The sequence below is a fragment of the Dendropsophus ebraccatus genome, chromosome 9, assembly GCF_027789765.1.
Source record: "Dendropsophus ebraccatus isolate aDenEbr1 chromosome 9, aDenEbr1.pat, whole genome shotgun sequence".
In the NCBI taxonomy this organism is placed as follows: Eukaryota; Metazoa; Chordata; class Amphibia; order Anura; family Hylidae; genus Dendropsophus; species Dendropsophus ebraccatus.
Window position 1 is genome coordinate 8287901 of NC_091462.1, and position 16156 is coordinate 8304056.

The 16156-nt window shown below is 43.1% G+C and overlaps 1 protein-coding gene across 5 annotated transcripts in view; it reads left to right on the plus strand.

Annotated features, from left to right (window-relative positions):
* SEMA5B (semaphorin 5B) overlaps positions 1-14329 on the plus strand; it is a 214979-nt gene extending 200650 nt beyond the window's left edge. For 4 of the 5 annotated variants that reach the window (XM_069982448.1, XM_069982450.1, XM_069982449.1 and 1 more), the window contains exons 19-23: positions 2882-3052; positions 6428-6577; positions 6776-6820; positions 6945-7150; positions 12790-14329. In XM_069982448.1, the coding sequence (XP_069838549.1) occupies positions 2882-3052; positions 6428-6577; positions 6776-6820; positions 6945-7150; positions 12790-12945 (728 nt within the window). In that variant the 3' untranslated portion in view covers positions 12946-14329. The remainder of the gene's footprint in view (positions 1-2881; positions 3053-6427; positions 6578-6775; positions 6821-6944; positions 7151-12789) is intronic. The other variant, XM_069982452.1, reaches the window with a different exon arrangement.
* The last annotated feature ends 1827 nt before the right edge of the window (positions 14330-16156 follow it).

The following is a 16156-nucleotide window of genomic DNA, read 5'->3' on the forward strand; positions in this document are numbered from 1 at the left end:
TGAAAGAAAAATCCTTTTCTATATCTGCTGCATTTTAATGTAAGTATTTCTCCTGCTTTCTGCATCCAGCTCTCCCTCCTTTACCGTCCTATGGTGTGCAGGGTTATAAAGCGACACCATTGGCAGCTGAGTAACCGCTGCCAGTACTAGGGTTGTCACTCCCCTCACAATTCCTCTAATCTACCGTTATGCCTGTGTGTCAGTATATACCATATCTTACAATGAACAAAGTTATAGATCCCATAGAAACTGCTGCAGTGCATGAAATAAAGGGGTAATGCAGTATTAGGCCAACAGCGCCTCCCCCGTTCTCAGGTGGTGGGTGGTATTACAGCTCTGCCGCATTCACTGCTGCACTGACGTTACCGCCCAAACACGAGCTTTCTGCACATCCAGCAATGGCCTCAAATTTTTGGATTTTTGGAAGAAATTCAACCACTTAGGAAAGATCATTAAAGCCTCAAAATTTCCCAATTTTATTCATTTCTGTCAACAAATGAAACACAGATCGGGGCGAGGACGGAGACTTTATGCAGATTTAACTCAGCCTCAGCAATTTAGCACGTCGATAGAGACGAGGTGAAAGGTCGGCAGCCGAGGACGGGCAGGATTTATACAGCGGTCAAGTGTGGGTCAGCGGCCGGATGATCTATGTCCACACACAGGGCTACAAATCCTGCCCATGGTTACACTGTGTGACTGCTGGAACATTTATTAAAGGGCTCCTCTGCTCATCTGTAACCCTTTCAGGATCTGCAGGATACTCCCCAGCTGAGGGTTTGTTACACTGCATCAGCGCATGTACATGTCATCAGCTTGAAGTCTGGGCTATTGAGGATTGTCTGCACTGATACACTGTAACAAACCCACCGTCCTGGCAGCTGAATGTAATGTGATTCTTTCATTTGGTTATTTTTAACTCCTAATAAAAGGGCTGGAGTCTTGTTTATCGGGCTGAGATTATCCGGATTCACAGCTTGTCTGGAGACCACATTTTGCTTTTTGTTTATCTGACACGTTGGCGGCTGCTGCCTGTTAAATATGTATGACCCGGCCAACATGAGAGATGCTTTTAATTAACACTGATACTTGATTATGTTACATTTTTATACACAGAAAAGTATAAATAGTTTATGTTAAATACATAAATGTACAGAATATTCTATAAATCTCCAGAACTCTGTATGAGTGATCAGAGATGCTCCCTGTGATATAATATACAGCACCGTACACTGTGGCAGTACCGCACCTCACAGCAAGAGTTATCACTGCTCCTCTTATCTCTCATTCTCACCCTCCTGCAACTTTGACCTAACTAATGGGTTTCCAGTGGGTACAGGAATATAACTAATACTGCTCCTATATACAGGAATATAACTAATACTGCTCCTATATACAGGAATATAACTAATACTGCTCCTATATACAGGAATATAACTAATACTGCTCCTATATACAGGAATATAACTAATACTGCTCCTATATACAGGAATATAACTACTATAATACTGCTCTTATATACAGGAATATAACTACTATAATACTGCCCCTATATACAGGAAAATAACTACTATAGCACTGCTCCTATATACAGGAATATAACTACTATAATACTGCTCCTATATACAGGAATATAACTACTATAATACTGCTCCTATATACAAGAATATAACTACTATAATACTGCTCCTATATACAGGGATATAACTACTATAATACTGCTCCTATATACAGGAATATAAATACTATAATACTGCTCCTATATACAGGAATATAACTACTATAATACTGCTCCTATATACAAGAATAGAACTACTATAATACTGCTCCTATATACAAGAATATAACTACTATTATACTGCCCCCTATATACAGGAATATAACTACTATAATACTGCTCCTATATACAAGAATATACTACTATAATACTGCTCCTATATACAGGGATATAACTACTATAATACTGCTCCTATATACAGGAATATAACTAATACTGCTCCTATATACAGGAATATAACTAATACTGCTCCTATATACAGGAATATAACTACTATAATACTGCTCTTATATACAGGAATATAACTAATACTGCTCCTATATACAGGAATATAACTACTATAATACTGCTCCTATATACAGGAATATAACTAATACTGCTCCTATATACAGGAATATAACTACTATAATACTGCTCTTATATACAGGAATATAACTACTATAATACTGCCCCTATATACAGGAAAATAACTACTATAGCACTGCTCCTATATACAGGAATATAACTACTATAATACTGCTCCTATATACAGGAATATCACTACTATAATACTGCTCCTATATACAGGAATATAACTACTATAATACTGCTCCTATATACAGGAATATAACTACTATAATTCTGCTCCTATATACAGGAATATAACTACTATAATACTGCTCCTATATACAGGGATATAACTACTATAATACTGCTCCTATATACAGGAATATAACTACTATAATACTGCTCCTATATACAGGAATATAACTACTATAATACTGCTCCTATATACAGAGATATAACTACTATAATACTGCTCCTATATACAGGAATATAACTACTATAATACTGCTCCTATATACAGGGATATAACTACTATATACCATTATAGACAGTGCTGTATCCGGCCTCTCCTTCCAGTAGAATTGTCGGATTTGATGAGATTTCCTCACGTTGTGGAGTCTTGTATCTGTCAGGGATATTTCATGTTCCAGCACTTGATGTGCGGAGGATTGGACGTTCACCTTTTCTCTCCTGACAGATCTGTGCATCGTTCTCTTCATTCTCTGAGCAGTAAGTGATTATTTTCCTCCTGACATTTTTGCCCTCTTTGTGTCTCAGTGAAGGGTTCGTGGTCCTGTTGGTCATCGTGGACACAGTGTTCGGCCACCTGCGGTGGTGGACATTACCAGCGCACACGTACCTGCACCAACCCCGCCCCATCCAACGGTGGTGACATCTGCATCGGTCTGCACACAGAGGAGGCGCTCTGTAACACCTACCCCTGTGAAGGTATGGAGGCGTGGACTGGTACATACTTCTCTATAGAATGTTCATGCATAGGGTTCAGGCTTGTTCTGTATGAGTGCTTACCATTGTGTGTGTGTGTGTGTATATATATATAAATATATATATATATATCCCTACTTACAAGGCATCGTTGTAATGACCTTTTAACCCCTAACTCCAGAGCTGCCGTCGAGGCATGTTGGGAGTTGTAGTTTTGCAACAGTGGGTGGGAGAGGCTCCACTATCACACACTTAAAGGGATAATTACCTAATATGGGGCAGACATATTGCCTGATCTTTATCATCAGCACTTAGACAGATGCTTTATAGCAAGCTCTATAGACATAGGAAACAATAGACTAGAGATGACCCATTGCCTTCTGTGGGAACATTTCTAGGCATGCAGTGTGCCCTGTGCAGAGGTCGTTGTACAGGGAGGGGGAGGAGGTAAGTCATAATTATCGCTGGGTTTTTTTTTGGGGGGGGAGGATTTATAAGCAGTCTTGGTTTTTATTGCCCAAAGCAACCAATCACGGTTCAAGTTTCATTTAATCAGAGCTCATAAATATTTGAAGGCTGAGCTGTGATTGGTTGCTGTTGTTGTGGGCATGCTCTGTGGCCTGTGCAGGGAGAAAGGCAAGCTGAGCTGTGACCATCACCTATAGTGAATGGTGTCTTATCCAGTCTGTAATGATAAGATGCTTGTTGAGAATTGATCTCTACAGAACAGGATGTGTTAGCTTATTATTAGGCTTAGTGGTCAGAATGAAAACTGCAAGGATGTTATATTATAGACAATAAAAGTTTAGGATTTCAGCAATTGGCCGTTTTCTGATGGCACATTCCCTTTAAGCCTTTCGGACTGTGGGCAGCGCTTCACAATACAGATGCCGGACAATGAATGAGCTCACAGAGCACGGAGTGATAATAGGGCCGTGTGGGGTGGCCGCTAGTAATAATATGCTTGCACTACATGGCGCTGGTTTCTAGATCTCACACAATGGAAGAAGCTTTAACAATCATTTTGTGTTTTTCTATTAGAAGAACTGAGAATCAAAGCTAAGACTGTACTGTGATTGTAATGAGGCAGCGAGATGCAGGAAGGGCCGGATCTAGAGTCCGTGCCGACAAGGCTTCAGTATGTGAGCTCCATCCCGGCATACGGCTCATGTCAGCGGTAATTGCCTGTATGCTGATTCCCATAGACAGGTCGGATAAACACACAAAGAGATTTATTTAAAGTGGAGCCTGGCCAGGACATTGCGGCACGGAGGGGGACGCCTCTCCACCAGGTACTGCAGCAGGTTTGGGAGGGAATCAGGATCTCAGTCATTATACGACGTGTTGCGATCGGTGGGGAAGTCAGGCGGCTGCAGTATGAATAATTGATGGGATATCTGGGGGGGGTTGAGTGAAGTTGTGTAGGTAAACCTGAGGTTTGTGCAGAAGCGCACATCCGACCAGAGCCTCTGCGCACACGCCAGGTTTTGATTAGCGCCTAATAACACGCCGGGATCCTGTCATAGTCTGTCAGAGTCAGACTCCGCTGCAGCCCACGTCGAGGTGAAAATTAAATGACTACCTGCCCCGATCTGAAGAAAAGATGGCAGGTGATTGTACAGTCAGCTCGCACTGCGCATGACAGGTCAATAACCGGCATAGAAACGCATGTCAGCTCCTATAGCCGATCAGGGGCCCACAACACCCGATTCTGTCCCTGACCCCAGGGTAACCCCCCCCCCCCCCCCATGGTGAGGCATCCAGAGGATACTGAGAGGATTCAAATTGTATCCTCCATGTTTGATATTTTTTCGATTTATTTTAGGTTAGTAATAAATTCACATTTTAGGAGCCGTTTGCCGACTTTGCGCTGATCATGGCGCTACCAGTTATGGTAATTGAATCCGGGGTGTCAGAGCCGCCGTGACATCTCTAGGGTAGAAGGAAGGTTATTTACATGCGGGGAACCGTGTTTCCTTCGTGCATAACTAATCATCATTCAACCCTGACATGTTCCTTTTCATCAGCGTGTCTTGTGAGGAGGAGGAGGTGGAGATGATGTCTGGGTAGATATGTTGTAGGAGATGTCATGTCGGCAGACAGCCTGGTACAGAGATCACATTCGGCTGCTTTTGGTTCATGTCATAACACTCCACAGTCACCAGAGGACCTATGTCCCCCATGGGAATGTAGACTATATGGGGAAAAGTACTGGACCCTCCACATTCAGTTTTTAGGACATTGTATCCTATTCCCACAGGCAGTAATAGGGAGTCACTCCCCAAGATTCTGGAGGGGTCTGTGGGAATTAGAGGATTTGTGAGGTCAGACACTGATGTTGAGGGGAGGCCAGAATTAGTATTAAACAGATCTGTCAAAATGTTCAGGTTTGACGTTATCGGAACCCCAATGATCGGCATTTGAGTCTCAGTGGCTGGAGAAGTTGGGTGCAGCCCCAGAGAGTCATGAAAAACATGGATAGAGTCATAGGCCTGACAGCCCTAGGGCAGCATCTGACTTCTGCAGCCATGGAGAATCAAACGCAGATCATTCAGGTTCCGATAACATTGCCAAACCCAAATTATCACAGTTTCGCTCAACACCAGCCAGGATCACAGTCTCTGTTCTAGCGAGCCCCCAAAATGTTGGATAGCGTTAGGGTCAGGGCTGTGTGCTGCAGCGGGTCACGCTCCTCCACACCAAAACCCTCCTCCACTTCTTTATGGACCTTGCTGTATACTGGAGCGCAGGGGGAACAGAGAAGGCTGAGCTCACTGTTCCCACATGATGGACACCACGGTTGTCTGCAAACCTGCTGAAGCTTTAAGATTTTTCTTCCCTGGAACAAAAGGGGGCGACCCCTGAGGAACTCTCTCTAGCATTATTCCTTTTCCACCAAACCTTACAGCCCACCACTCGCATTGGCTCAATGCTCCAAGAAAAAGGAGCAACCCCCCAAATCTGTACAGAAGGTTACGATATTCAATCATGCAGAGATTAGTTTCTGGATCTGCAAATGGAGAGAACATGAGAATAACCCATCTCTATTTATGTGTGTATATGCCGATTGTGTCTCTACATAATCCCGATGATCGATGTAAGCGAGCGCCGGTCTGCTAGATATGGCGCTCCCTTATAGAGCCTATTACATGGCTTGATAATCGTGCGGGCATTGTTAGCGGGTCAGCGGCCAATCATTTTATAACATGTTGAAAGACAACGATCGGCCAATGATGAAGGAGCAATATCTGCCTGAATCGGTGGATAAATACTCTGTGTAATAGGGCCCTTGGTCCCTCCAGATGGGGAGTGTTGGTGGTCAGTGTGGTGGGGCAGATGGAGGGGGCCGCCATGACTTATGTGGTTGCTTTGCTGCAGGTGGTTGGGCAGAGTGGTCAGAATGGAGCATGTGTCATGAAGATGGAACCCAATATCGAAACCGCTACTGTGACATCCACAACCCGGGAGCCACACAGTGTATTGGAAACCACACTCAGTACAGAGACTGTATATACAATGAAATTCCAGGTATATCTCGCAATCCTTTATTATATCTGCACAACTGAACACAGTATTAGACTGTTGGCCTCAATATTCTCCTGTCATCCTGTTCCCATCCCCTGTAATGACACATGGAATAGCCGCCCTGAGACTTGAAGGGTCACATCATTTTCTTATAGTCTGTATTTCTGCATTCACAGCAGTTTCTCCTTCTTTGATTTGCAGTCATTCTGCCGGCTTCAAGTATTGATGAAAACAAAGAATGTGGAGGTACAAAAAAAATCTCATTACTCTGACGGCTGATGGACTGCCATCATGTCCTGTCGTCTGGTGGACAGCACATGGATTTGTCATCATCATCAGATCTTGACTTTTTTTTCTCTTCCAATAACAGGTTTCAGCCTTATTCATCTGATAGCCACAGGCGTATCTTGTTTCTTTGGCTCCAGCCTCCTGACATTTGTAATCTATGTTTATTGCCAACGGTGCCAGAGACAGTCCCAGGAGTCCACCGTGATCCACCCTGCAACCCCCAACCATCTCCACTACAAGGGCAACTCCACACCCAAGAATGAAAAATATACTCCCATGGAGTTCAAGGTAAGGGTTGTGGGTTTGGTGGAGAGTTGTATGTTATGGGGCATTTGTTTGGTACAGGGTTGGGGGATAGGGTGGTTGATGGTGAAGGTTGGAGCATGCCGGAGCATTCCATCGGGAGATGTCGCATGTTGTGGTCATCTAGTCATATCCCCTAGTCTGCAATCCACCTGTGATGGAAACTGGTCGTCTTGCCTTGTATTGACCCATTAATCCTCTAATATCTCTGGTATTTTTCTGAAGCTTCCTTTGAGGTGGGAGGAGGGATCCTTACATCCCGTTGATGCTCGGCTTCTTACGCCAGCTTCGCTTAGCTTCCTGGAGTGGTTGACAAGAATTAATGTTCGGTTTTTGCTAACCTGCCACAGAAATAAATCAGCGCACTGCTTTCTGTTAGAGCTATTGATCCGCTCGCTTTGATTTATTTTTATGGAGTCTTGTTGGTTAAGAAGCGGCTTTAGACAGTGAAACTGAACTCCTCGGAGGCTGTTACCGGGACTGACTGAACTAGTACAGGGAACTTAAGACATTGTAAGCCGGACATAATGGAGGAGATGGGCCTAACATCTGATATAGTCGCACAAATACACACAGGCTAAATAAATATGTGAACAAGGCAAATCTGGGTCGCTGAAGTCCATAGATTTTCTCCAAAAGAGATTGCTGATCTATATAAATAAGAATAGCACGCCTCTATCGGTGCAAACCTAACAGTCTTATATCCTAGAACGAAGTCCTACAATATTCTTTATGGGTGATGGGACGTGTATTGAACAAACTGCAAATACTAAAAATCAGACATATAAACTATACTACAATGTGGACCCTGTAGTCCAGCCAGTCACTTATTTATAGCTGAAGCTCCTGCCCTGTAAATCTATAGAATACACATCTTCCTTCTAGAACACACGAGAATGCTGATGCCTTTACTCCTCATTATACTGTAGGCCGATCCTGCTGCCACTGGCCGCCGACAGTATGAGGTCAGTGGTGAGAAGGGTCGGGATGATGGTAAGTCAGTGCTTGACTCTTTTCTTAGAGGGATAAGACAGGTCCTGGGCACTCTGACCGCAGTATACCCCTCCCCTTAGGGAAGACATGAACGCTCAGTCTTGCCGTACATCCATGTGTATGGGGAGGACAGGAGACATAGCCAGTGAGCCATCACTTACCTGACAGTTATTGAAGGTGTATGGCCGCCTTTAGGAAGGAAGCCTGGTAGAAGCTTCTCACATGTGTCTGCTGCTGTCTCTTCTCTCTGCATGGCTGCATGTTCCCCCGGGGTCCATTACGTTGCATGTTCATGGGTCTATACACAAAGCACTGCCAGATTCACACGTGACACCTGTCCTATGGAGTCATTTACCATATGAGCAGCATCTACTGATGCATGAAGATTATGATAGTCAGGTGGCACCTGTCTGTACATTCTGTGCAGCCGATTCCATAGAAGCCAGTGGTTTTATATGTAGGACATTTATAAGAAACACATTTCACCATCATGGGGAAATCTGTACAGCAAAGATACACATCCAAGTAAAAGCAGAGTGCTGCCACTAAACGAAACGTGACCACAAGAAAGAGGACCGAGAAGCTTAGACAGTGAATTCTGCAATAGTCTAGCATCCCCTCCTTCCTAGGGACATGGCTGCATCTGAATGTCTGTAACCTTCATTCATTTCAGCAGCTAAGGATCTAATGTGTATGGGGTCCCCCCTTCTCCCTTAGCAGCTGATATCGGAGGAGAGGATGATCTGGCAGCAGCTTCCTGCCTCCTATTTGCCGTTGAAAACACATGAATTCTCAGCCATGCCGAGCGTTCATGTGTATTGAGGGGTCGGGAGACATAGCTGGCAGCTTAATATTTAGAATTTCTCTCTGACAATAAGTGGCCTCAATAATGGCCAACACTGGCGTTATGTCAGGTGTTCATGGCTCCCGTGCTGGCATCAGTCATTCATGGAGGAGGAGAAATGAAGAAATCATGCTGACACTAATACTGTGGCTGCCTCCATTGGATTTTTTCACGAATGTTCCTGGCAGTCCATGTGTGTAATAAGCTTGATGCAAGGTTTGTGTGACATCATCATCACCTCATACGTGTCATTCTCATGTCACTGTGCACTCAATGCCCAGAACAGTGACTGTCAACTGTTGCTTGTAGCTGACAGAGGTGACGCACTTAATAACGGGGACACCAGTCCTTGAGATGTGCCAGTGGAGCTGGAGAGCAGGTAAACGCCATCTCCCGAGATCATCTCACAAGCCCTATTCCCTCCCTTTGTTAGATACAAATAAAACAGATCATGTATGGATTCCAGTACTAGTGATATCACTGCATGAGACTGACATTACCACCGTGTTACATTAGAAATCAGCGGTGACATCACTGAGAATACAGCCTATCCATCACTAGAGATCAGCAGTGACATCACTGAGAATACAGCCTATCCATCACTAGAGATCAGCAGTGACATCACTGAGAATACAGCCTATCCATCACTAGAGATCAGCAGTGACATCACTGAGAATACAGCCTATCCATCACTAGAGATCAGCAGTGACATCACTGAGAATACAGCCTATCCATCACTAGAGATCAGCAGTGACATCACTGAGAATACAGCCTATCGATCACTACAGATCAGCAGTGACATCACTGAGAATACAGCCTATCCATCACTAGAGATCAGCGGTGACATTACTGAGAATACAGCCTATCCATCACTAGAGATCAGTGACATCACTGAGAATACAGCCTATCCATCACGAGAGATTAGCAGTGACATCACTGAGAATACAGCCTATCCATCACTAGAGATCAGTGACATCACTGAGAATACAGCCTATCCATCACTAGAGATCAGTGACATCACTGAGAATACAGCCTATCCATCACTAGAGATCAGCAGTGATATCACTGAGAATACAGCCTATCCATCACTAGAGATCAGCAGTGACATCACTGAGAATACAGCCTATCCATCACTAGAGATCATCCGTGACATCACTGAGAATAAAGCCTATCCATCACTAGAGATCAGCAGTGACATCACTGAGAATACAGCCTATCCATCACTAGAGATCAGTGACATCACTGAGAATACAGCCTATCCATCACTAGAGATCAGTGACATCACTGAGAATACAGCCTATCCATCACTAGAGATCAGCGGTGACATCACTGAGAATACAGCCTATCCATCACTAGAGATCAGTGACATCACTGAGAATACAGCCTATCCATCACTAGAGATCAGTGACATCACTGAGAATACAGCCTATCCATCACTAGAGATCAGCGGTGACATCACTGAGAATACAGCCTATCCATCACTAGAGATCAGCAGTGACATCACTGAGAATACAGCCTATCCATCACTAGAGATCAGCGGTGACATCACTGAGAATACAGCCTATCCATCACTAGAGATCAGCGGTGACATCACTGAGAATACAGCCTATCCATCACTAGAGATCAGCGGTGACATCACTGAGAATACAGCCTATCCATTCACCATACACTAGTGTATACGAAGTCCGCAATGGTTGATGACTGATCCTTCTGGATTTGCTTTCTATACATTGTACATCGGTCTCGGTTCTGACACGTCTCTAGCTGAAGCCTCGGTAATTGGATGTGACCGGCTGCCATAGTCTACCAAACAGTACAGGATGAGCTGGTGCCTGTCTGATTTATTAGATGTGTTTTACATATTTTACTGGTGATTGATCCTAATTGTATAATCACAACATGTAATGTGTCACTCGGAGGCTCATAGAACGTGCTGTACATGGATCGGATACACACTTCCCCTGTCATGGCTGCCGTGTGTCTTTATAGTGAGTGAATCCTTCAGATACTTGGTTCTGGTTGGGTTCTGCTCGGTCTGGCTTCAGCACAACACAATTTGTTTGGACATTTTGCCTAAAATGTGATAGAAGTGAAGATCATGGGAGATGACTGAGCCATTGTCCTGAGCTTTCACATTCTCCTCCCGCATCATTTCTCTCTGTAATTCTCTACTTTCTTGGCTTGAAATAAAACATAATGTCCCATCAAATGCGCAGTCAGCCTCCTGCGCGGCCCCGCTCGGTAAACGCTGAAGGAGATAGAAAAATAAACTCATTATATCAATTTCCAATTTATCTTGTGTGAGGGGAAATTTCATTTGTGCATTTGAAGCGACGATGAAATTACACCCCGAATCAAATAAGGTGGAACGCCCTCCGCCAGCTCGAATATAACCCGAGAATCCCAGTCCAGATCGGCTGCCTCCAGTGGCAACAATTCAAAGGTTTATAAAACAGAACCGAATCCGACCACCATTTCACCTAATTACTCAAGATAGCAAATTTGCTTAGGAAAATAGTTGATAAAGCGGAGATTGATGAATAAAGCCATAATATCCCGCACATCTGGCAGCAGATCAGAGACAATGGCTGCTCCGGCCTCATCCAGGTTTAATGAACGGCGCATTGTTTTACGGCAGACGGAATATGATAAACAGTCCCAAATGAGTTATTAATTCTAACTGTTTATGCCGCTCATGATTGTACAATACCGCAGAGAGCGTCCTCATCCCCCCAGGCACTGCCGATAGGCTTCATCATTAGCTTTTACCTCCAGCATCAATGAGATGAGATTTTACAATGATTAATGCAAAATCAAGTCCAGCTCACCACTTCTCTGGTCTGGAGTGTGGATCCGTGCGGCGTCAGTCAATAACCGCAGACAATAGCAAACAACGTGTAATCTGGCATCTCCGCGCAGCTTTATTCTTTAGATATTACAAATGACAGAGATGAGCGAATTTACATTACAAACTAATCGGATCGCGTTGTCTGCTCGGCACTCTGCTTATACACCAGCTGTCTTTTATCTTAGTGCTGCTCCCTGCCGCTCCACCCTGAGTGCCTGGAAAAGCTGGATCCAGTCCTGGGAAACTTCCTCCAGTTTTACAGGAGAGGATCCAGCTTTTCCAGGCACCTGTGGTGAAGTGCAATGGAGATCAAAGGCAGCCATTATATAAGCCGAGTGCCGAGCAAACTAAGCGATTCACTCTAAACGTAGTCATGCACGGCAACTTCTCCATCCAGCCGACGCATTTCAGATATAATGCTACATGATACAACGTGGCTGTGACTGTAATTGAGGGTGTCGTAGCCTGGATGGAAGGGCTTTCATTCATGACTATTTAAGGCCACGTTCAGGGCCTCGATTGCAGATTCCATTTGGCAGTCGTGACTGGAGTGGAACGGTCCGCTGCCCAGTGACTCTCGAGAGACCTCATTGGCTTTAATGGGGTTTGTCAGGTTTCTGCTGTGGTGTCCATTCATCTGACAGAAGTGACAGAATCTGGCAGCGTTTTGTTTGTCCACTCATTTGACCAGATTTTGTGACCGAGGCCTGGAACAGAAGCTCGGATATAGATCGTAGCCTTTTCTGTCTGTAATTATTGAAGAATAAAGTGGGTTTTTTTTAAGATTTCAAAGGAAAGCTGGATTACAAGTTCTTTACAATATGTTAAGGGAAACCCTTTTCATTCATGGTAACGGGTAGACGTCTCACACCGGGTGGAGGATGAGGCCTTTAGGTCCAACTCCAAGGTTCTTAATATTTTCATTCTTTTATTTTGCAGACACTCAATAAGAATAATTTGCTTCCCGACGACCGAACCAACTTTTATCCTTTGCAACAAACGAATGTGTACACGACCACATACTACCCGAGTACTTTAAGCAAATACGACTTCAGACCAGATTCTTCTCCAGGCAGAACTTTCACCAACAGCTGAGATCTGGCCCGGAATGGGATTCACGTCAAGACACTGAGGTTCCATCTACTTCCCCCTCACATGCTCCATAAATAAGGCTCAGCTCATTCTCTGTCATCACTTGAGTCGGGCAAATGCCAGACTGGACCTACTGATCCTTCTCTGTGAACTATTGTGGACGTCGCACTGGAGTTAGCCCCTAGGACGCGGCTAGAGTGGTATCTTCATGGTTGGAAGAGGAGTATAGTCCAAGGCTTCTGTTTACTTGAAGATGAACAAGTTGCTTCTGTAAAGATCCTGGAACATATAATTTTTTTTTTTTTGTTAAAGAAAATTTCCTGGAAGTTTGCAGAAGCTTTTGACATGTTCACTCATGAGGGATTTCTTTTTTTTTTCAATAAGCAAAGAAAATAACACGTTACACTGAATGGCTTTGTTGCTTGCATGACCAACTCCTACACATCGTCACGGCGTGGCTCTTGCTTTGTTCCCGTTTGACAGCGTTTGGATACTTCCCGGATTGTACCAACAGCCTCAAACCTTTGCAACAGTCACTCCGCTGACTAAAACGGAACTTTTTGAAATGGCGTTCTTGTGTTATTGACTATTCTTCGCAGCCTCTAACAAATGTCAGAATTTTTCTTGTTGATATATAATAGATCCATTAATACCTGAGATGATATGGGCCGATCATGTCACATCTACAGGTGTTACCAGGTCCACCAAGAGGTCCAGGTCCCTGTATCAGACTATACTTAACCCGACCTACAAAAAAAGTTCATGTGATGTGCATCGCTGCATTTTCACCAACAAAGTTCCACATCAGGTTTTATTCTGTTCTGACATTTTTATTACATAGATTTAAATGTGTTAAAATCAGGGTTTTATTAGAGAGCGAACAGATTTCTAGGTTGGCTTTCCTATGTCTTCTCGTGTCCAAGCTCTGTGGTCCATTGAACACAGGAGACAGGGTACAGGTGCCAATGGGAGTCATAGGATGGCCAGTCTATGGAGCTGTTTTAGTAATGCGTAAAGGCAGGACCAATTCTTAGAACAGTGCCCCTTAACCCGTGGCTCTCCGGCTTTGGAAAACTACAACTCTCATTCTGTCAGGGCATTATGGGAGTTGTAGTTTTCAATATCTATAAAGTTTGAAGTTTTGGGAAATTGTAGTTTTGCCATGGCGTGATGGGCAGCTGGAGAGCCACAAGTTGGGGGAACGTTGTCCTAGAGGTAGTTGGCTGCACTTTCTGATGTAATAACTCATTATAATGTACAGAAGAAAAAACTGAGCGTTCTGGATTTGTTTAAGCCAATTTCTGTTCTTTTCTTGGTTACTAGAATTGAGAATGTTGTTTTTTTATTGTTAGATTTTTTTTATATATATAAATAACAGGACAAAGAATGTCTAAAGCATCTTGTCTTCCACAATGTACGTTCGACCCTGAAAATGTTATTCATCAAACAAAACTGGCAGCAGATCTTTCTGGAAGCTTGGCTGACAATGAATGGTTTATCATGGAATTCTCAGCTTTATACAGCGTATCACTTCTGACAGTACCCATTATGGCGGAAACTAGTAATTATTCATTGATTTTTATTTTTTTTATTATTTCTTTTAGCAAACATTGAAACCTCTTACCATGGAAGGGTCCAGGTTAAGGAAAAAAAAAGTTGTGTGTTAGTTCTGAGAGTTGCCATTAGGTTGTGTAGACTTTCGTCTGAGGTGTGAAGATCTTTGCGGTTCTAGCGTTGATGTTTAGAATGTTTTGTGGAAGAAAAAAAAACTATGGAGAATGCAGCAGAGCGACTGTAGTTCTAGTGACGTTTAGTTTCTACCTTAGTTTAGAGTGATTTCAATGTAAACCCATTCAGTGCCTGTTCTGTTTTTTAACAATCTTTACAGTCATGATTTTATACATAAGATGAACATGATGGTGATTAATGCGGCATAACTGCAGAAAGCAGTGATATAACAGTATGTCACATACCTGATGTGCAGCATTACAGTACGGCCCATCTGTTCTCCAGCAGCTGACATACCGCATGACTCTGCTATATCACCTGTGTCCCTTTTACCATTACCGACAGCAAATTAAGTTCTTCCCATCGTTCATTATTGTCATTTGTCACCTGAGGTCATGACCTTTATGCTAGGCCGGTATTACATGAGTGTATTTTGCATTCATGTTACTCTATGGGGTTATATACACAGTCATATAAAATGTGCGCTTATTAAAAAAAAAATCAGCATGTGCTACTTTCATGCATTTTGCAGAATCCACCCATTGATTGCAAATCTATAATTGTGAACAGTATGCAGACCGTATTTTATAGTAGTGTTTAAGGGGCCTAATCCTGTAATACTGATATTTCATCCATAGTATGCCCAAATTTTGAATCTGTATTATAGACTTATTCCCATATGCTCCTGTGAAGCCCGCTTTAGGCTATACTTACATAATTTCGTGTTTTTTAGGCATAAAATGATCCAAAACATTTTAAAATTTCTTTCTAATTGAACCTTAAGTAATTCTATGGCTTTAAGATAAACTGTAAGTGCTAGAAATGTATTTTCCACCTATTTAGGTGCCTAAATATTCCCATATTGTAACATATATTATGGAATGTAAATAGGGGCGAGTGAATTTACAGGCTCTGCCAGTCAGCCGGCTGCCGCTCCGCTCCGCGTCCCTGGAAAAACTGGATCCAGTCCTGGCAAACTGGGAGACAAGCCGAACCTAGTGAAGCACTACGCTATTACTGTAAATTCGCATATCCCTAAATGTAAATGTCCCATAAAACTTTCAATTACCATGAGACATTTTGAGCCATAGCTTTTCCTGCAGCCAAAAAAAAAAAAGACTTAAAAACCATCTAAAAAAAGCTCAAGAGGCAGAAATAACAAGGATTTGAGGCATTTCTGGAATCCTAGTGCAAACATAGCCTTACTCTTTCCTTGAGGGAAACGCTGATACAAGGGACGTCAGTCGGCTTACGTCATTTTGCTGAAAACTGATAATTTTGTGCTTAATAATTCTGCTGTTTTTAATGTTCCTCTGACACTTCCAGAAATCTCTGCAAATCATCATTTCTGAGAGGTCTTGGAGAATATCCCATGTATAGTAGAGAAACCCACAGCATAATCAAAATGACTTCTGAAAACTGAAATAGAAGCTATATATCATGGGGGCAGCCATTTGTATGAGCTCAGTCAGTGTCGGAGATTACA